A 21635-nucleotide genomic window follows, 5' to 3' on the forward strand; every position below is an offset into this window, starting at 1 on the left:
AGGGCCTGAGACCCTGTGGATGAGATTCTGAGGGGGAGATGTAAATCTTGGGGTTCCTGGGCGAGGGCCAGCCCCAGCCCAACTGAAAGACCAGCCTGGGTCCACACCCCCTGCTGGCCTGGGGCCTGGCCCCGCTGTGGGTCCTGCCAGCGTCAGGGGTATATGCAGAGTGAGGGGATCTCCCCAGAGCCTCCAAGCCTGGGGGCGGGAGGCACACGGTCCTTGGCCGCCTCCCATCCTCTGTTCCAGGCCTGCCGTCTACCCCGGCCTCCTGGACGCTCCTCTCCGGCCACCCCCAGCCCAGTACCAGGCTGTGCTCCTTCCCTGCCTACAACCCTCCGTGGCTCCCTATTACTCCACAATAACACCCCACCACGAGCCCGCAGCCCTGCCCCGCCCATTGCCCACCTCTCCAGCCGTCTGGCCTCCCCCTTGCCCTCTCGTCCAGCCTCAGAGCCTCCCCTTCTGCCCACCCCCGTCCCCCTCGTCCCCCCCCTCCCCCAGCCACATCAGCTCACAGGCCTCCCTGGGTCTCTCTCTCCACATTACCCGGCATCACTTTCCAGGGAGCCTGACCCTCTGAAGGGACCTTTCATTCACTGGCGTGCTGTCTGTCTGCTTCCTGCCTGGGGTTCCCGGCCACTGAGCCTCCCGGGCCCAGAACAGGAGTTGCTGGGAGGACACACAGTGAGCAAGTGGATGCGGGGCGTGGACGTGCGTCTATGCAGGGAAGCCTTGTGACTGAGGGGCTGCGGCCAGCGTGGGCTGTGTTCAGGCGGGGCGCCACTGAAGGGAGGAGGTGCCCGGGGCCCCCCGCACCCGCTGCCGTTGTTGGGGGGATGTCCCAAGTTCTGCCTTCTGCTCCGTTTCCAGCCGCCTCCACCCCCTGTCCTACAACTGGGTCCAGGGCCGGAGCCACTCGGGACAGGACTGAGTTCACACGACGACACTTGCTTTGGGGGAGAGGCCACGCCTGGCAGAGCGCACGCCAGCCCCCAGGCCTCTGTCCCTGCGCCCACCGTCTTCTGTCCCCGGCTGAGGCCTGGGAGGGAGGGACATATGCATATGCCCCGCCCCCGACAGAGGCCCCGCCCCCGGCCCCTCCCCGTGCAGGCTGGGTGCCTCGTGGGGCTTAATTTGCAGGAAGACTCCGCCTCCCGAGCCACCTCTGGTCTTTGTCTCCCAGGACAGGAGCCACGACTCAGACAGGGGCCTGGCTGGCCCTGGGTCTCCCTGCTGGCCTGGGGGCCTCCTCCGACCCGGTGCCTCCCTCGGGTCTGTGTGAGGTCGAGACTCAGGCCCTCGGACAGGAAGCGCCCTGCCCTGGTGCTGGGGACGGGGAACGCCACCTCTGGCCACTCCTGGGGGGAGAGCGCAGGGCGAGCTCCGCGGGACGGGCCACCGCCCGCCGCCTCTGGACTGCCCCGAGCACCCGTGGTGAAGGCTGAGAGCCCGGTGCTTCACCCCGTCTAAGGGTCGTCCACGCCGAGTAGCTCAGACTTGCCCCCCACCTTGCTGACCACACACACGCCCAGGTTTCTGTAGCACCCCGCTCACGGGACTCGGGGGACGCCCACAGCTCTGAAGCTGTGCCTCATGGGCCCTCACCCCCCAGCCGTGGCCAGTATCCTCCCCCTGCTGCCGTCACAGATGCAGGGAGAGAGGCCGGAGAGGCCCAGCTGGGGCTGAGCCGAGACTCGGGCATGGTCACGGGTCCAGGCTCATGCCCTCTCCCTCCCGCTATCCTGTCCCGGAGTTTTTTGGAGTCCAGGAAGGAGACACCCCCAGCCCACTCCCCTCTTCCACTCGGCGCCTGGTGGTAAACGCAGACCTACAAATACGGGAGCGCCACCTGTCCCACCCGTCACCGAGGAGCAGCCGTCCACTTCAGCCCCGAGAGCAGGTGCCACTGTGGAGCGCTGGGCAGGCTGCCGGCCCGGCCTGCGTGAGGGGCAGCCCCCGCTGAGTCCCTGGACAGCTGCGGGTCCAGGTCCTGATGTGAAGCGGGGACGGTGATCCCACTGCCTTGCAGGGCCTGTGTGGGAGGGAGAGCGCTTGGAAGAGAGCCGGCCTTAGAGCTCCCGGCAAGAGTCCCATGCAAGGACCAGTGTGTGCGTGTGCGTGTACACAGCGTGTGTAAGTGTGAGGATACCCTGCGTGTGTGTGTGTGTATGTGCGCACATGTCTGTGGACACACAGGCTCTTGCCCTGCAGGTGCAGCTGGAGCACGTGGGCATCGGGCCAGGGGGACCACAGCTCCACCAGGCCTCAGCTGCCCCTCTGTCCCCTTCTTCTCGGCCCCCGAGGAGCCCGAGAGACTGATTCTCCCTCCCTGGGGGTCAGTTAAGGCTCAAACCACAGGCCTCTGTGGACCCCCCCCCATTCTCCCAAGCGCACCGTCCACCTGCCTTGCCCTCGACCGTCGTGTCACCTGCTAGCTCGTCCAGTCATTCAACACAGATTTGCTGAGCAACGTGTAGGCGCCAGGACTGTGCTGGGGGTCAGGTGACAGGCAGACAATGAACAAAGAAGCAAGTAAGAAGCAAATTTTAAAAAAGAAATGACTAAAATGGTTGTAGAGAAACATAAAGCAGGCAAGAACCTGGATGGAGGGTGGATGGACGGTTGGGGGACTTTATTTTTAAATGGCCAAGGGATACCTCATTGGGAAGGTGACATTTGTGCAAATAATTGAAGGAAAGGCGGTTCATCTGCCCATCATCATTCACTTACCCACCCCTATCCATCCACCCATCCATTCACCTGTCCGTCCATCCCTCCATCCACCCATCCATCCACCCATCCATCCACCCATCCAGCCATCCATCCACCCACCCATCCATCCATCCACCCACACATCCACCCACCCATCCATCCATCCACCCATCCATCCATCCCTCCATCCACCCACACATCCATCCCTCCATCCATCCCTCCATCCACCCACACATCCATCCATCCCTCCAGGCATCCACGCCTCTCTCCAGTCACCCACTCACCCTTTGTTAACTTCTCCTGGGCGCCTGGACTCAGAGGTGAGTGAGTCAGCCTCAGCCCTCAGGGGCCCACACGCGACGGGGAGGGCAGCTCTCACCCCCCCCCACCCCAGGCTCTGGCAGCTATCGGGGGAGGAGGTGGTGGCTGGGCGAAGCACTCCACCACGTGGCACGTGAGGTCCTCGTGCGGCATCTCCCGGGTCTGTGTGTCTCACAGAAAAGCTCTCCATCCCCTGCAGGCAGGGCCTGGCCTCCCCTAAGCAAGGCTGGGAACTCAGTAGGCACCCCGTAAACACCGGCAGGTCGGCTGAATCCTTCCTGCCTCTTCCTCCTCTGCGCACCCCTGCTTTGCTGTTGGCCCTTCACCCGGCCTCCCTGCCTCCCTCCCTCCCTGGCCCAACCGGCTCACCTGCCCTCCAAGTCCACTGTTGGCTTAGGCCCTGCATGGGCTCTGGTTCTGCGGGGTGGACAGCGTAGCTCCAGAGGGCCAGCCCCATCGGCCGAAGAGCCAGGTCGGCAGCACCAGCAAGGTGGACAGGGGCCCTGGCTGGGAAACGGCTACCGCGGCCTCACAGGATCAAGCCCAGGTCTCCCACCTCCCTTCTCCCAGCGGCCGGGGACACCCGGCAGCTCTCTAGTAAGGAAAAGCTTACTGGCTTATCAGATGACCCAGCACAGACACCGCCTGGGCTCCTGGAGTGCACGGCGGCCTGCTGCCCCCAAAGGGTCAGCTGCGGGCAGTGGGCGGTGGGCAGGTGCCCTGGGACGGTGGGGAGGTCTCAAGTCCCGGTGATCAGAATCGGGGCATGTCGGGCCCCGGTCCTCACTCCCCAGGCTACGTGGGCCAGGCACGTGTCCCCAAGGGTCCCACGAGGCTCGGAGGTCCCTGACTTCACCCCATCAGGTCACACAGGAAACTGAAGGATCAGTGCACATTTTAGGGGTGATTTCACCAAAGAGGGCCCCAGGTGGTGACGGTGCATCCTTGCAACAGCTGGACTGGCAGGCTGAAATAAACTCAAGTCAATTTCACAAGCCCTGAGGCAAATTCCCAGCAAAGCTACTACAAGGTGGCCCTGCCAGCTGGAAGCTGACCCGAAACCCCAAACCTGATTTTTCTGCCCGGCGTTTCGGCTACTCAGGGCTCCTGTGAAGGTGACCCTACCAGGTGCCAGCTGCCCCGGGGCCTGGTCACTGGGCTTTGGATTCTCGGGCTGGTCCCTAAGATGTCCCCTTGGAAGGGGAGGGGGAGGCTCAGGGGCCGGTGGGAGGGGACCTCGGGGTGCTTGCAGCTCTGGCCACGATGCCCTTCACTGACGCCGAGCACCTCCACCCCGCCGCCCCAGCACAAAGCAAGTACCGGCGGCCCCACACTTTCCTCTTTTGCTTAATGTGGAGGCATTGAGCCGCGGGAGCACCCAGAAGGCCTTCCTGGCGGCTGTCTGGGAACTTGTGAGAACAGGGTGCATGAGACCAGGTCGTGTGCTGTCAGGTGACCTAACCTCAGATCAAAGGAGACACGCGGGCAGTGCCCCGCTCTCTGACCGGGCCGGCCGGACCTGGATCCTGGGCTGGGAGGGGTGAGTGAGGGGACGAGGCTCTGCGGGCAGGGCCCAGCCGCCGAGTGACCCGCAGAGCCAGCTGGGGCGGAGGCGTGGCCCCCGGGGGACGGCTGCCTGCCCCCGATTCTGCCCCAGCGCTGCTGCCAGCCCCCAGGTCCCATTGCTCCAGGGCTGCCCTTAGGAGCGGGGATAGAGTGTCCCCTTTCCCTGTGTGGTCACAACAAGGCTTGTGTGCACACACACACGGACCATGTACCGCCATACACACATACGCAATACACGTGTGCACCGTATCCTCCACAACCTGCCCACACGCCATACCGCGCGCACATGCACCCAGAGCTGTGCCCCGTGCACGGCCAGCCCTCAGCCTTCCTGGCCTGCCCCCAGCGCAGCACCTGGGGGAGGAGGGCGGGTGCTGACAGCCCTGGGACACCCTGTGGCGCTGGAGCCCCCACTGAGGCAGGCTCAGCTCAGTCTGTCCTGCCCCATGAGACTGGCTGCGACTTGTACCCCGTGCCGGCTAACTGGAGCGACCCTCCGACAGCCCACGGCGGCAGAGATGGAGTCAAGTCAGAGCCGGAGATGCCCCTCGGCCTCTGTCCTGGAGCGGTGCCCAAGCTTGGGGTCCTCAGTGCCCCCTGCCCGCGAGGGAGGGAGAGGAGTTGGCTAAAACGCAGAGTCCTGGGAGGGTGGGCCTTGCCGCAGCACAGATCACCCCCTGCCACCTGCCCTGCCCTCGTCCCCTAGCTTTCTTCATCTCACTCATCCCCCTGCTGACCCTGGGCCCCAAGAAGGCCGGCCTCGCGCACACGGCTCTACGGCCGGGGCGGAGCAGTGCCCGGCGCATGGCGGGTGCTCAGGGGGACGTGGGGAGTGAATGGGTGAGTGGGCAACCCAGCCGTGGGGCTGGAGGTGGCCGCCAGCCAGGAAGCCTCTGGGCGCAGCCCTGGCCTGGACCCTGACCTCTTGGGGGCCGCACAGCCCTCCCTCCCCAGCCTCAGTTTCCCCCTGTGTTCGTGACGACCTCCGGGCTCCTCCCACGGCTGGCCTGGCATGGGTCTGGGGTGCCGAGGGGTCTTGGCAAAGTGCTGCTGAAGGAAGGTGAGTGTGGTGCTTCCAGAATATTCTGAGGCCCGGAGACAGCCCATGGGCCTGAAAAGCAGGAAGGCGGCCCCCGGTCCACGCACGTCCAGGTAGATCCATCTGCCTGTGCGTCCAGGACCCCAGGGTGTGACAGGAGCATCCCGAGCGACCGAGGGGCAGGTCCTGGGGAGGGAGGGGGCTTTCCGGGGGGGGCCTGGAGGGCAGCCGGGGAGCCAGTGACTGGGTCAGGCCCACTTCCCACCTTTGAGCAGAGGCCCTGGAGGCCTTTCGGCTTGTGCTTCCTACTCCTGTGTGCTGGCCCTGCCCCCCCGACCCCCCGCCAGCCCTCTGCCCTCATCCTGGGCCCTTCCTCACTGGAGCCCCAGCCCCACTTCACTGCACCTGGCTTCACTCCCCCAACCCAGCTCTCCCATCCTCCCCCAGGCCCCCCACCAGCTCCTTTGAGCTTTCGGGGAACTTGCAGCGACCCCTTGTTGTCTGGCCTCCCATTCATTGCAACGTCCCTGTGCCAGGGCCAGGACCCCCAGGGCTGGCTCCTGCACAGCTCAGCCCCTGAACCCCCAGGTGCTTGGGGGGCTGCTTATCATAATTTTTAAAATACAGAGACTTACACAAAAGTAAAGCACACAGTATCAAGACTGTATCCGCCAGCTGGCTCAACAATGACCAGTTCAGAGCAGGTTGGTTTGATCTCCACCCCAGCGGCTGCCCCTCCCTGCTGATTATTTCCAAGCAATTCCCCAAAGTCGCATCACCCATCCGGAGACACTTCAATCCATACCTACGGCGCATGCGGCCTCTCGTTACGCTGCAGTTCAGCGCGTACAGAGAAGGCAGGACAAATGCTTGACTCTGTCCTTTTTCAATTTATTTTACTCCTTTTCAGAATAATGAGCCCTAGCCTCCGACAACGGGCCAGTGGAGACTTTTTAGTGTCATTTTGAATGAATGGATAAAGATATCTGGTATGTTCTAATCCACACTTCTTTTTGCATGCAACAACTTTTCAGCAGACAGAGCTAGAAAGTATTCTTGTTTTAAGAAAACAGCTGAGGAGTTTATGCTAATATTCCCAATTCAAATTTAAAGATTGATTTGCCCTTTGATTTTATATTTGTATCTCTTTTCTCTTGTCCTGAAAATCCAGGTTCCTGAGGAATTTAACGTGATATATACATGACCCATATTACACGGATGTATCATTTCAAGGCAACAATACTGATATCAATGCTAATGATATGACTCTTTGGGTTCCTTTTGTCCTCTGAGTGTTAGTGATAATATTGATAACATTGTGAGCTGTACCAAAGCACGGTTCAGCTAACTGAGGGCCGTCCTGGCTGTTTCTAGCCTTTTGCTGATACAAATAATGTCGTAACAAGTAGCCTTATGTGTATCTTATCTTCTGTATTCCCCACGTATCTTTGGGCCAGTTCCTGGAAGTGGAACTAACGAGCCAGGCTAAATGATACGAGTGCGTTTCCTAATGCCACCAGGACCCCCTCCCCACTGACGATGTGCCAAGAACACCTGCTTTCCCTCGGCCCTGCCCATGGAAACTGCGGTCCAACGTCTGGATTTTCGCCAATCAGACAGGTGAGCGATGGTCTCTCAGTGTACTTTCAAATTTGCATTTTTCTTGTTGAGCGTTTTTTCCTAAGTGTTAAGATCATGAATCCCTTGACCCGTGAGCTGTTCATGCCTTTCGCCCGCTTCTCCGCAGGGTCGTCTATCATTTTCTTCTCAGTTTTAGATGTTCTTTATACACCAGTGCTATTAATCCTTTGCCCGTGCAAATTCTTGTTCCAGTTTGTCTCTTGTCTGTTTTGTTGATTTCAGCTATTGTCTCTGGATTTCAGCCACAGCTGGAGACGTTCTCTCTACCTAGAGTTTGTTGAGAAACTCACCCATACTTTCTTGTAGAACCTATATGGCTTCATTTTAGCGTTTACATTGAAGCCTCTGATCCACTCGAAATTTATTCTTGCGTGTTGTGTGCAAGATGGATCAACGCTTTTCTTCTTTCTCTTTGACGCTCCAGTTGTGTGTTGGCACTGCCTACTAAAAGTTCTTCTTCCTCCTGCTGACTGGGGTGTGGATGTGCTGACACTTCATTCACGCGTGCCTTCATTCAGAAAGTATGGACTGAATGTCTGCAGGTGCCCTGGCTGTCCCCCAGGCCCTGCGGAGGCGGACTCCCCACCTTCTTCTGGCTTTCTGCCCATTTGTATCCTAAGTGATGCGCTTCCCAGCAAAGTTCCATTGTCTCAGCCGCCCTGAGTCTCCACAGTGCCTGGCACAGGTTGGGACCCACTTCATTCATTCTTTCTGCATATACCAACTGTGCCGGCTCTGTACAGGCACCATCCGAGGTGTGGGGAGTCAGGGGTGAAGGGCCGAGCTGCACTCAGTCCAACAACAAGAGCTGACTTTCTGATGAGGGAGTACGTGAAATAGATCAGCCCAGGGTGCTCAGTCAAGACCTGGGACGTGTCTCCTAGGTTATGGGTCCCTGAGGTGGCAGGCAGTTATCCCCCTGCCCAGGGCAATGTCCTGAGAGAGGCCAGTTTTTTTCTGCTCGACACCCCTTCTCCACCCTGATGTCAGGTCGTTGTGCAGGGACCCAAATGCCAGTGCAGGGTAGGGGACCCGTGCAGTCCTTCTGACCCTGTCACCCACCTCTACATCACCCCCACCCAGGGAAACCTATGGGACACAGCATCAGCCCTGTCCAGAGGGTAAGGAGGACAAAGCCTCTCCCCTGACCTGCCCAGGCAGCCCCTCCTGCCGCGCCCCTCTCCAGACCCCCGAGGCATCGCCTCCAGGAACCCCCTCATCCTCCCCACGCACACGGCTCCCCATTGGGCCAGCCCTGACCGACGATGGCCCCGATGGCCCTGCCTGGCCTCCAGAATCCGACGGCCCTATGGGTACCAACCCGACCACACTCTCTGCCCGCAGCACGCGCGCTCGCTCGGGCGCTCGGATTGTTCGCGGGGCTAACCGCCATCCTCCTAACGTGCCCCGCCTTCCCCCTTCACTCCCACCCTCTTCTGAGTAACTCAGAGGGGGTGAAGCGGCTGTCTGCGCCCCACCCCGTCCTCCTGCCCGGGCAGTTCGTGGTCCCTGCACCTGCTGACCCCGCGCCTTCCTTCCTGACTTGGCTGGGGGCTTCTTGCAGGCCTAGCAGGTGGGCTTGGGGAGGGCGAGCACGTGGGCGTAGGCGGGGCGGAGCGAGGAGCGCAGAATGGGGCGGACCGAGCAGATGGGGCGGGCGGGGCCGAGAAGGTGAAGGCTAAAGGGGCGGACCCAACAGGTGGGCGCCGACGGGGGAGGGACCGACCAAGCAGGTGAGCGCACTCGGGGCTCAGTCTACCGCGCTCCGTGCGCCGACGTTGGTTGGGGGCGGGGCGTCCGGCCCGGGGCGGGGCTCGCCAACCCCCGGGACCCGCCCGCGGCCACCGCCCCCTCCCGGTCCCGCCCCCCACGCCCTGGCGGGGCGGGCAGCGGACCCGCGGCCCGGCTGGCAGCAGCGGCCGCCCGCACTGCGCCCCGGCGGCCGACTTCGCCGCAGCTCTTCGTGCCGCCGCCCGGCCGGCCCCCGCGGGCCCTGCCTGGCCATGGCCGCGGCCACCTCCCCTCCCAGGGCCGAGAGAAAGCGCTGGGGCGGGGGCCGCCTGCCGGGCGCCCGGCGGGGCAGCGCGGGCCTGGCCAAGAAGTGCCCCTTCTCGCTGGAGCTGGCCGAGGGCGGCCCGGCGGGCGGCGCGCTCTACGCGCCCATCGCTCCGCCAGGCGCCCCGGGGCCCGCGTCCCCCACCGCGCCCGCCGCGCCCCCCGCCGCCGCCGACCTTGGCCCGCGGCCGCCGGTGAGCCTCGACCCGCGCGTCTCCATCTACAGCGCGCGCCGCCCGCTGCTCGCGCGCACTCACATCCAGGGCCGCGTCTACAACTTCCTGGAGCGCCCCACCGGCTGGAAGTGCTTCGTCTACCACTTTGCCGTGTGAGTATCGCCGCCGGCGGGACTGGGAGCTTTCCGCGGGGCCGGGGAGGGCGTGGGGGGAGCGCTGTCCCTGTGCCACCTGCTGCCGCCCGAACCTGGTCGGAGCTGCGACTCAGATCAGCCGGGAGGTAAGGAAAGGGTTAATGGGAAAAACAGAAGCAGCGGGGAGCTTGTCTGTTGAAGTTCAGGGACGTGTGGCTCTGACCCCGTGGGGGTGGGAAGCTCCCCGCCGGCGCTGCCCAGGCATGAGTGGGGGGAGCCAGCTGGGAGGAGTGCGCTGCCCAAGCAGGCCCGCTCCTCCCTGGCGGGACGGTCCAGGTGTTAATCCTTCCGCGGGAGAACGGGGGCAGGGGAGAGAGTTCCCCGGGAGGGGCAGGGAGGCAAGAGAGGGCAGGGCCCGGTGCCCCCGCTGGTGCAGCAACATCTCAGACCCTCCCCGGTCCAGGCGGGCCCTGTGGGGCGTCTCCAGGGCAAGCGGAGCAGGGTTGCCCCACAGGGTGGCAGGCCTTGTGGTGTAGGCTGAGGTGTCAGCATGGCCGCGGGGAGTGCCCACGGCGCCGCAAGAACCCAACCAGGCTCTGGAAACCCTGGGTTGAAGCAGAGGAGCCTGGAGGGGACACACAGGGTGGTGGGGAGGAGAGAGGTCGGGCCTCTGATTCCACTGGTCGATCAGAGGAAGCTGTGCGCCAGACGAAAGCAGCGCCCTATCGGCAGCACCTGCCCCCGCTGCTTCCCAGGTGGCTCTGCTGCCAGCCGCCGTTGCGCGTGCCTGTGTGGGGCAGGGCGGGGCGCGCTGGGACGGGGCCACGTGGAGCCCTCCCCCACCGCTCGCGGCCCTGCTTCCCTGCTGCCTGGCCAGTGGGCTCTTGGTGTGGGGCCGGCCTCTGGCCCGGGAGCCTCGGCTTGGCCATCCCCGGGCTGACCTCGGAGGCTGCTCTGGGGCTGCGCGGGTGACCTCCCTCTGGCTTCCCGTTGGTAGGGGCAGGTGCTCGTCCCTGCCCCCTTGGCGGGCCTGGGGCTGGGAGAGACCTGGCTGGGGGGTGTCCAGGGCCCTCTTTGGTCCCACTCCGGTAGCCACCACCGGAGCCCAGGGAGCAGAGGGGCTGGCTTGGAGCACGGGCTCAGCAGGTGCAGCAAGGTGGGGCGGCATGGCCTCGGTTCCTCACCCCGGCTCCTCTGAGCGCAGGTGGCACTAGGGTTGCTGCCCTCCCTGCGGAGGGGCAGTCCTTCCAGAGCAGGAGGGCAAGTGGTGGGGACAGTGTCCTCAAGCCTCTTCCCACCGCCCCCCCCCCAGTCCCCGCCTGCCGAGGTGTCAGAGGGAGCTTATATGTGGCCATGGCTGGTCTGCGGGAGAGGGCGGCCTTGCCCTTGTGTTGGGGTTTGGGGGGATGTTTGCGTGCGCTGACCCTGAGGGATCCTGACCTGGTCTGACTCAGGCTGTTCGAGCGCCCGGCCAACAGCTGGCTCGTGGGTGCTGCTGTGCACGTGGGCTGCCTGCCCCCCAGCCCTCACCTGCTGGACCCCAAGCTCCCGGAGGTGGCCAGGGGTGGGACGGACCCCACAGCCGGTCCTGGAGCAGACCCTGCCCAGCCGCCTCTCTGCCCTGGAACCCTATGTGCCAAGCTGTGGGCAGAGGATCACCAGGCAGTGCAGCAGTGCCTCCGCACCCCTAGGGCTGCCAAGGCGAGAGGCCTGCAGACACCCCACTGGTTCGCGTCCCGGGTGGTGGGCCCGAGGGCGCTGCCGTGCCTGGTGGAGGAAGAAGGCTTGCTGCTCCCCGGAGGAAGTCTCTGCTTACACTTGTGTTTTCTTCCTGATTCTGATTGTTTAGCTCTCGGAAGTTGCTCAGCAGAGTCTGCCTTGCCCAGCCTCCCCAGGAGCTGTAGGGCAGGGGTGGCTTCTGGGGACAGTAGCTGAGTGGCTTCCCCTCGGGGGCCGGAGCTGGGAATGGGGGCCCTCCAAGGGTGGCTTGGTGACCTTGGGTCAGTCTTTTCCCGCTCTCGTCCCCGTCTGTAAGAGGTGTGCCGCAGTCCTCTGTGCAGGGTGGGTCTGCAGGTGGACCCTGGCTAGGCGGGGGACGTGGCTTCCCTGGGGCCCGGGAAGGTGCCCCCTCACCTCCAGGAGGTTGGCAGGGCCCCAGACGCTCTCTGAATTGGCCAGTGTCTCCAGGGGACCTGGGCTCAAGCTGGGAGTGCAGGGGCAACCTGGGACTGAGTGACCAGAGCCTGGCCGCAGCGCTGAGAAAAGGGGTGGACGGTGCCCACCCTGGCCCCGGTGTCGTTCTGAGAAGCGTCCGAGATGGTAGCAGAGAGAGAGCTCTGTCCTTGGTGAGGCAGATGGTGAAACGTGCGGGCTGATTGTTACGACCCAGGCTGAGCTCGGTTTCCGGCCTGGGAAGGATGAGCCCGGCCTTGAAGGGCTGGGGCCTGGGTGGGTGTGGGAGCCGCTGTCCTGCGGGCCCTGCAGGGCTGGGCACACTGTCCCAGGCGCAGCTGGGGAAGCAGGCCAGGATATCCTGTCCCCCTCCTGGTCGGGGAACCCCTGCTCTGGCCAAGAGGAGAGCGGCCCTTCCTGTGCGCGGCCGCCTGCCCCGTCTGCCGGGGTCAGGGGGCGGGAGGCTGCCCCCCCCCCCGCCCGGCACTGCCCCTGGCCCCCAGCCCTCAGCTGAGGTTCTTCACATCCCCACCGTGCGGTGGCCCCCACTCTGGCTGAGGGCGAGGGAGGCCTGGCCTCCATGCTGATGGGCCTTGGCTGGGGTTGTCTGGTTGGGGAGATGCCTGGACTGGAGAGGGGCCCGGGGACCCCGTAGCAGCCCGCCCTGGCCACTGGGCTGGGCCTCCACAGCCTCCGTCTGTAGAGGCCATGGTGGAGGCTGCCCCCAGCTTCCGCGTCCCTCCTGCCAGGTGGGGGGCTTCCAGTCACAGGAGCCCGGAGGAACCCCCTCCTCCCTCCTTGTCCCTCTCTCTTCTCTCTCCCTCTTCCCCCCGACCTCTCGGGAGCTGCAGGGTGACACATGCAGACTCCTGTCTTCTTCCAGCTGCTCCCACCCATGCAGCCTGGCAGAAGCCCCCGTGCCTCAGTTTCCCCATGCGGGGACAGGTGCCCCTCGCCCCCTCTGTGCGCACCCCCGCTGGTTGGGAGAGGCTTGGAGGTTGTGGGGGGCTGTGGGGAGGTTTGGGGGAGGGCCCCGGAGTGCGTCCTGTCCCTGCCCTCCCGCCACCCCGCCTTCCCCAGGCTCCCGAGGACCTTGCGGTGGCTCTGGCGGCACCTTCAAGCAGGTGTTAATCATTGATGACGCTGGCAGCGTTCCCTGGCGGTTTGCTGGGCCGAGCCAGCCCGCCTTTCTGAAAGTGGAGGCCAGTTCCCTGGTCGCATCCCCCCACCCTGGCCCCTGGTGCCCGTCCCACCCCAGGCAGACCCGCCCAGAAGGGGAGCTGGTCAGGGAGGGCGGAGGGGGCCAGGCTCTGGTCTCCCCACTGTCCCCTTTGAGACGCCCCCAGTTCCCAGTGGAGCTGGGGGAATTCTTTCTGGACCTTCTCGCTGTGTCACCTTCTCCAGGGGCTGGTCCTCTGGTCTCCCCGGCTGTCTAGAGACCCCTCACTACCGCCCCAGACCCAGCCCGCTGTGTTGAGCGCCTCATCGTGGTGTGGCACTAGTTGGGGGACCACAGGTGTCCCTTATGCCAGGGCCACCAGCTGGGGAGGGGGGTCCCGGGAGACCTTGAGGCTCCAAGGGAGGTGGTGGGAGGGGAGGGATGGTCCAGGGGCTGGGAGCGGGGCCAGCGAGTGGCTGGGTGGGCAGGGCCAGTGAGCGCCGAGGTCTGGGGCCTGGAGGCTGCCTGGCGCGGGATGCAGAGTGAGCCAGGCTGTGTGGGAGCTCGGCCCTGGGCAGCGTCCAGGCTTCGTGCCCCAGCGTCGCCCCATGGCGGGGCCGCCTCCCGGCTCCGCATCCCCTCCTCTGTGGCAGGCGTGGTGGGTGTGGCACCTGCCGGCAGGCTTGCTCAGGTGGGAGGGGATGCCCGCCCGTGCCTGGTTCTGAATCGCCGGCTCCCCTTGGGTTTGGTGCCCGTGGCCTCCGCTTGCACCCGTGGGGGTACCCAGGGCTGCAGGGGTGGGAGGGGCCCATTTGCACTCACAGCCCCCACGCCCTGGGACCTTCCCGCAGCAGGGTCTCGTGGGGCTGGGGCGGGGGCTTTGTCCCGGGGAGGCAGACACGGGAGCAGCTGAGGCCGGCCTGGAGCACCGCGCCCCCCGGGGGGTCCCGGCTCCGCCCGGGGTGTCCGATTCCGATGCCCTGGCTTCTGAAGGTGTCAGGGGCTCGGGCTCCTCCCGCAAAAGCCGGTTCCCAGGTTGGCTCTTCTGGTGTGAACGGGGCTTTGCAGGCCAGTGTGTCCTGGGGGTGCTGCCAAAAGGCAAGTGTGTCGGCGGGTTAGGAGCCCGCGTCCTGGTTTCTCACCGGCGCCTGGTGCCGTGCGCGGAATGGGGTGGTGCTCCTGAGGGGGGCCCTGGGCTGAGCCCTCCCTGCCTCCTGGTCTGGGCCATGGACCCAGGTAAACTTTGAGGCCCTTCTCAGACCGATGTTCTAAACCAGCTTTCAGCTCGCGTGGCATTTCTCGTGGCTCAAGGCCCTGCCCATGGGTGAGATGGACGGGCTGGGACGGTGTCACGTGTGGCTCCTGTGAGGTGGAGACGGTGTCCAAGGACGCCAGTGTGCGGGGAGAAGGTGCTGGGCCTGGAGGAACGGGGGCCGCGAACCTGAGGCCAGACGAGGGGTTCACTTGCTGCTGGGAAACGCCATGGACGCTCGCGGGTGCTGCTTGGTGCCTGGGCTCCGCTGCGGGGGGAAGAATGAAGAGGACCTTTGTCACCTGGACCCTTCACCTCGGACTCTGTGGATCCAGGCCTGGACGGAGGGTCCAGCGGGCCGACTTCACTCTCCTTGGGGAGGCACCTTGGAGCAAGGGGCAGAGCTTGGAGGCGGCCCGGGGTCCCCGGGGCAGGTTGGGTGACTGTCTGCACTCCCTCCTGGAGGGCAGAGAGGGCCCTGACTTTCCCTCCAGAGGTTCCCCGAGTGCCGGGACAGCCCCGCATCTCACGGAAGGCGGGGTGATGGTTGGCAAGGGGCGGGGCCCCAGCTCTGCTGTTGGGCAGGGTGACCGCCTGTGACGCCATGTGCCATTTTTACACGTGGCTTCTGTGATGGGACTTGGCCTTGCGATGGCCAGGTGACCCCAGGTCCCTTCTCTGAGCCCACGTGGGCACTAGCTGGGGTGAGGGTACTGGGGCAGAGGGGCAGCCTGGCTCTCCCCCAGGCCCTGGTGGAAGACGGAGAGGGACGGGCCGGTGCTGTGTGCAAATCCTAGGCCCAGAGAGGGGAGGTGACGTGCCCATGGCCGCACAGCTGGGCATGCTCCAGGCTGCTTCCGATGGTGGGGCCAGAATCCGGGTAGGCCTGATGGCGTCTTGTCCACGTGACTCCCTCCCACCCTGGGTAGGGGTTGTAATGCTGACCCTGGGGTGGCTTGGCCACGTGAGGAGTGGATGCCACCATTTGTCGGGGGAGGGGAGGGGAGGAGGAAGCTGCCTCCTGAGGGCAGTACGTGAGCCCAGAGAGGGCGTCCCGGGACGTGCCAGCATGGCTGGGGCACTGGCTCTCCGCTCCTGGGGCTGCTACCCTGTGGGTGAGTGACTAGCCTTTGGAGGCCTTTGATCTGGCTGCTTTAGGCCTCTTCCCTAAAGCCCTGCTGCCAGAACCGCAGGCTGAGGCTCAGCTCGGAGACCTCCTCCTCCAGGAAGCCTTCCCATGTTGCCCCAGGCAGAGCCACGCCTTCTTTCTTTGCCGTCCCCTTGACCTGGTGCTCGGAGCCCCCATGGTGGCTCAGTCACCCTGGTGCTGTGTGGGGTATTAGTGTGTGCTGGTCTCAGCGCTCCTGGGCGTTAGAGGGTCCGAGTGGGTGGGCAGGGCCAGCCTGTACCTAGCAGGGATAGGCGCTCGGGACAGGGTCACCTGGTGTCTGGCCTTGGTAGCCCAGGGCCCCCCCCAACCCCCCGCCCCGAGCCTGGGCCGTGGCGGTCAGCCTGCTGCCGGGCAGCTCCGAGCCCCACAGGCAGGCTGGGCCTGATGACATCGTCTGTGGGTATTTTTATCCAGTGACATTCCTGAGCTTGGGCGGCGGGTGAGCTCAGAAAGCGGTGGGCAGAGGCCGCTGGGACCCTCCCATGGCTACGGGAGAGTGCTGCAGGCCCCTGTGTGTTTGAGGGCGGGGGCTTTTCGGAGCCCTTTCCCCCAGAACTTCTCCATCTTCACAGTAGCCCTGGCCGGGGTGGGGGTGCAGATCCTCACTGCCCGGGTGAAGAACCTGCAAAGGGAGTGTGTCCTGAGGAGGTGCCTGAACCTCCGTGCAGAGCGCGGTCCCCACTGAAGGATGGACGCGTGGCCCAAGGAGGCAGCACTGCCGTTGCCCGTGGCGGGCTCAGCGCGGGCGGACCGAGCCGTGGTCCCAGGCGCTCCACGGGGGTGTTGGCTCCACCTGTCAGAGCAGGACTTTCCGAACCGCCCCCCCCCCATCTGCAGGTGCCGTTCTGCCTTGCAGGGGCTGGGACAGCGGACGCCAGGGCCCGCCCCGCCCACTCTCGGGCTCTGGGCCTGCTCCCCGCTCCCCTTCTCTGCTCAGTGACTTGTGGGTGGGGAAGCAGGCCCCACTGGGCTCGTGCCACCCCCGGAAAGCTGCTCGGCTTCTGCCTGGATGTCTTACGACGCTGATGTTCCCGGCGTCGTGCCTGGTGTGTGCCCGCTGGCCCTTACCCCCCCTCTGCAGAGGCTCCCTCCGCCGCATCCATGAGGCGCCCGACGGCCACCCGCTTCAGACTTCCCGAAACGCTGGCCTCATGCCTGCCGCTCACCTCGGGCGCCCTCCCGGCTGCCCCTGCCCACCGGGTGCCAGTTCACTGGGGAGCAGGGGCTGTGGGCGTCCCCCAGGGTCTCTCAAGGGTGGGCTCCCTTCTCTGCTTCCTCTGAAAACCACGCCCTCGGGCGGTTCCTCCACATTGTCCTGCCGAGTTTGCTGCGGAGTGCCGTGCGGAGATCTAGAGAAAGTCAGAAAAAGCGGAGAGTCCCCACCCTGCCCCCGAGTCCGTTCAGCCCTGGAACGCTCCTCCGTGTGGAGATAGATGCCCGGCCACGCGGGGACCCCCACTTCACCCCACCCCGGTCTGGGCCAGGGGCAGCCTCCTTCACTGCCAGGCCAATCGTAACCCTTCCATCTGGGAGGGGCCCGCAGAAGGAGCCCTGACCCAGAGGGACAGGCCCCTGCCTCCCAGAGGGCCCCACCCGGCAGAGGGAGCAGCTGGGGGTCCCCGGGGCACCCAGAAGAGCTTCGGGTGGTGCCTGCGCAGCCCTGGAACCACGTGCTCGGAACGTGTCAGCTTGGTGGGTCACGTGGTCTGGGTTTCTGTCCCAAGACATCCGCAGCTGGTGTCTCGCAAAAGTCGCATCTGCGCTCTTGGCCGGGACGGCTCAGCATGTTGGCTACTAAAAGCATCGTGACACTGACATGTGGACAAGCAACAGGACAGAATAAAAGATCCACGTACAGACGCAATTGCGAATGAACGTTTAGCCAACATATAGGCAGCATCTTCACCCCATGGGGAGAAGTTGGGGGGTTTCTAATAGGTGACGCTTCAGGAAGAGCAGGTGAGGCTGGACCCGCTCCTCACACCACACGCTGGGATGGATGGACCCCAAGTGGTCGGAAAACCACTCAAGCACCGCAGGGAGGCACGGGGGACCCTCTGCAGTGCGAGGGCGAGAGGGTGGGGAGGCTTCTCTGTGACTCCAAAGCCAGTGCGTTTAGGAAGAGGCTGTTTGAGAAAGAAGAGGTTTTTGCGTGATGCCACCATCTGGTGGGCAGTAAAGAGACCGGTGGAAATCCGGGGAGAGACTGTGGCACATGCGCCGGGTTAATAGCGCTAAGATAGGAAGCGTTTCCGAAAATAGAGAAGAAAAAACCCAGTGACCCCACAGAAGACAAGCAAGAGCTGTGAGCAGAGCACTGTTCACAGGAAAAGTGGCTGGTGAGGTAGCCCTTAAACGTGTGAGAAGATGCCGACCCACTCGCCATCAGAGACGCGCAGACACGGGCTTCGCTGGGGTCCCACCAGGCTGGCAGAAATCCAGAAGCCTTTATAGACACATGTGGCTGGCGGCCGCCGAGGCTCTGGGGCAGCAGCGGTCGTGTTGCTGGAGGGTCTGCAACATGGTAGAATCCGTGGGGAGGAGGATGAGGCGACGCCTGGCACGGTTATGCCTGCCTGTACCCTCGGGCCCAGCAATCCCACTTCCAGGGACCTATCTTGAAGAGATTGGCAAAAAAAAAAAAAAAAAAAAAAGGGAGTGCACCTGCGCAAGGCTGATTGTTAAGGCGTTCTTTGGAAAAGCGCAAGATGGAGAACTCAGATGCCAGCCTGTAGGAAGCAGGTTGGGTCGGCTGCGTGCAGAATATCGTGCAGGTGTGGAAAAGGGACCGTGCAGTCTTCACGTGCTTTTGTGGAGTGATTACCAGGAAGTATTTTTACGTGGAAAAAACCCCACCACACACACACAGTGGATAAAAGTATAACAAGCTGCTGCCTCTTTAATTAAAGGGTACACTAATATAGATACACTTACTTTATATTAAGAAACAAAAGCAGTAGAAGGATAAACGGAAACTTATAAAAAGTTACCTCTGGGTAGGGGGACATGACAGAACCCAAATGTCTCTGAGGATGATGAGATAGTTTTATAGATTTGACTTTGGAACTTTGTAAATACTTCCCGTAACTTTAAATATAAAAGCAACTCCTGATCTCATAAATCCCTAAATAAATCTTAACGAGAAAAAGTCCTTCAAAACCGTAATGAAACAGATGACCCTAAGTCTGCACTGGGGTGGAATAATCCCCAGAAAGACCTTATCTCAGGGGACCTGTTGCCGGTGGGTTCAGAACGAGTAGAGCTAGGTGTGTGCGTGTGCGCTGTTTTTAGTCCTGGTGTCACGGTTGTGATGGTATTTGTTTTATTATTCTAAGGCCCTTGCGTGGGAATCATGGGGTGAGGCTACTGAGGAATTCTGTTGGTGTCGCTGAGAGCTGGAATGTTGAGCACAGACGGAGCCGATGAAACTTAGGTGATGCTAAGCGAAACCCTTCAGCCTGCATGTGGTGAGCAAGCGTCAGCATGTGTTCACGATGATTTTGTTTAAAACCCGCTTCTCTGTTTACATGAAAGGGCTAGAAAGAAGGGCTGGCTCGTTGCTATGAGCATCCCTGGCCCCCAGGTTGTGGCCCCCAGGTGCCCTTTCCCCGGAGGGAAACCAGGGGTCCCGGAGAAACGTCTGCATCCAGGTCTGGGGCAGGAAACATACAAGCTGAGCCTGGACCATCGCGCCGCATGGGAAAACAGGAGCGGCATCAAGGCCCCTGGGGCCACGTCTCAAGGACTTGGAGTCAGCTGAAGGATGTGCCCACGGGCTGCATCACGATAAGTGGAGAGTAAGGCCGTCCTCAGTGGACTGATGGCCTCACGAGGAGCTTAAATCCCAGGCTGGACCCTGCATCCATATGTGGGCCAAACCAGTGGCCGCCTTTGGAGGGTAGTAGGGAGGCCACTGCTTATTTTGAACCCCAGCAAGTAAAGGGAGAAGACACAGCCCGGGTCCTGCTTCCCCACATGCAGCTGCACCTCAGGGAAACCACACAGCCGGTGAGGTCCTGCCTCTGGGATCCCGGCTGATGCCTGACCAGGCGACTCTGGGGCTGAAGCGTCGCCGTGGCCTCCTGCTGGGGTCGTGGGTTCGGCTTTGAGTCTCACGGCTGCTGAGGTCTCCAAAGCAGAGACGGCCAGACACCCTGCGCCTCTGGAATTTTTTGCACAGAGACCATAATAAATCAGTTACTTGCAGACTCATATCAAAACCCTATCAGTGAGTGGCAGTGAAAGGACTCCCACTGACTCTGCACGATGGTGAGTTGTATAGTGGTTTCATTATATATGACAATGTAATAATAATAGAAATAAAGTGCACGATAAATGTAACATGCTTGAGTCATCCCGAAAACACCTCCACCCTGCCACCCCCAGGTCCGAGGACAAATCGTCTTCCATGAAACCGGTCCCTGGTGGCAAAAAGTTTGGGGACCGCTGACCTACAGGACAAGAGGCCTGATTTCTTCAATGAATAAATGAGCAAGAAATAAAAAAAAAAGAGGGTGTGGGAACATACAGATTGAAAGAGTCCATAAGAAGCATTTAGGGATCGGTTGTGACATGACCTTAGGTCGTGATTAAACACATCGAAAAAGCCTTGTTCCCAGTCACCTAGTTCAGGGACACTGCCTTTTTGCCACGAGTGTCGCTGGCCTGTGGCTGTGCCGTCCTGGTGTTTCATCCACAGGGTCTGAGTGGTTCCTTCCCTTTCCAGGCAGGGACAGGGACTTCAGGGGTCCCAGGGGCCGTGGAGCAGCCTGGTTAGACCCAGCTCCCCGACTCCCTGAGGCCCCTCGGCCGTAAGATGGGGGATGGAGGAGATAGGAGGTCCTGCCTCTGCAGCTGGGGGGAGGGCCATCTCTCTCCCAGGCATGGGGCGTTCTGGTTTCTTGTTTGGGGGCCTTGGCATCCTGTCCACTGGCTGGGCTGAGGTCCTGAGCCCCTTCCTGTGGACGGGAGCCCTGCTGCCGGAGGGAGGCCCCGTTCCTCCATGCTGCTTCCCAGCCCCTGATTCCAAGCTTCCCAAGTCTCAGGAATTTGAGGCCTGTGGTTGCTGTGGAATAAGGGGAGGGTCTGGGACCCCTGGGCCAGCGCAGGGCACCGTGTGGAGTAGGTACCCCCGGGGGGGGGGGTGGATGGACAGGGGGAATGATGGATGGATGGCTGTGTGGGTGGATGGACAGGGGGACAGGTGGCTGGCTGGCTCCACGCTGGTCCCAGCACTCACCAGGTGTACCGGTCAGCCGTCTGCTGTCCTGAGAGGGGCGTTCTGGACATGGTCTATAGGCGGTGTGGCTTTGGCCACAATTGTCCCCAGTGTGGTTGGGTAGACCGGCTGTCGGGTCAACCTAGCCAAAGCCCAAGACCTGGAAAGTGACAGAGTGTCCTCGGCGGGGAGACCTAGCCCTGCCGTCTTTCCGGGGTTCCCAGACCCAAAGGCCGTCTCTGTGGGCATTGGTTTGGGAAGCCATGGGAGCCGTCTGTGGCCTGGATTCTGGGTAAATGGGGGTGTGGGTGGGTCGCCATGCTGTCCCTGGGGCTGCCCGGCTGCCGTGTGTGAAGTGGACGTGAGCATGGCTGGCCGGCGGGGCCAGTGCCCGGGCTGCGCTCTCTGGGGCTGAGTCTCAGTTCCCCTCCTCCCTCTGTCTAGTCTCATCGTGGACCTTGCGCCGGCCCCGTGGGCTCCCAGGGAGGGCCTCAGTTTCTAGGCTGTGCACACGGAGCCGTGTGCAGTGTTGGCTCCGGTTGGGGTGGCAGCCCTCATGGCCCGCCCCACCACATCCCCTGGAGACCCCGCCGTCACTGCACGTGGCCATCCTGTGGGTGCTTCCTGCTCGCCTCCCATGTGCCCCAGGGGTAAGGGTGACACCAATGAGAATCAGACAACTCGGGGAGGCCGGACGGTGGTGAGGGACCTGGTGGGGCGGGCAGGAGGCCGGGAGTCCTGGTTTCTGCTGAGCGCGGCCAGCAGCTGTGTGGGGTCCTAGGGGCGAGGGTCCCAGCCTGGTTTGAGACCCTCGAGCTGCTGAGTGGGGGGGAGAGGAGAGGGGGAGGGGGAGAGGGGGAGGAGGGAGGGGGAGGGGAGGAGGGAGGGGGAGGGGAGGAGGGAGGGGGAGGGGGAGGGTGGGGAGGGAGGGGATCAGGGCAGATTCCAGGAGGCCCCAGTTTGCGTGTGATCAGAGTGGGGAGTCCCGACACATGGCTGTACTCCTGGCCTGTCCC

At 63.1% G+C, this 21635-nt stretch overlaps 1 protein-coding gene across 1 annotated transcript in view; it reads left to right on the top strand.

Moving 5' to 3' along the window:
- The first annotated feature begins 9285 nt into the window (after positions 1-9285).
- KCNQ1 (potassium voltage-gated channel subfamily Q member 1) overlaps positions 9286-21635 on the top strand; it is a 348262-nt gene continuing 335912 nt past the window's right edge. Inside the window, exon 1 of the mRNA XM_030833148.3 lies at positions 9286-9665. Coding sequence (XP_030689008.1) covers positions 9286-9665 — 380 coding nt within the window. The remainder of the gene's footprint in view (positions 9666-21635) is intronic.

Source organism: Globicephala melas, chromosome 8 (genome assembly GCF_963455315.2).
Source record: "Globicephala melas chromosome 8, mGloMel1.2, whole genome shotgun sequence".
Lineage (NCBI taxonomy): Eukaryota > Metazoa > Chordata > Mammalia > Artiodactyla > Delphinidae > Globicephala > Globicephala melas.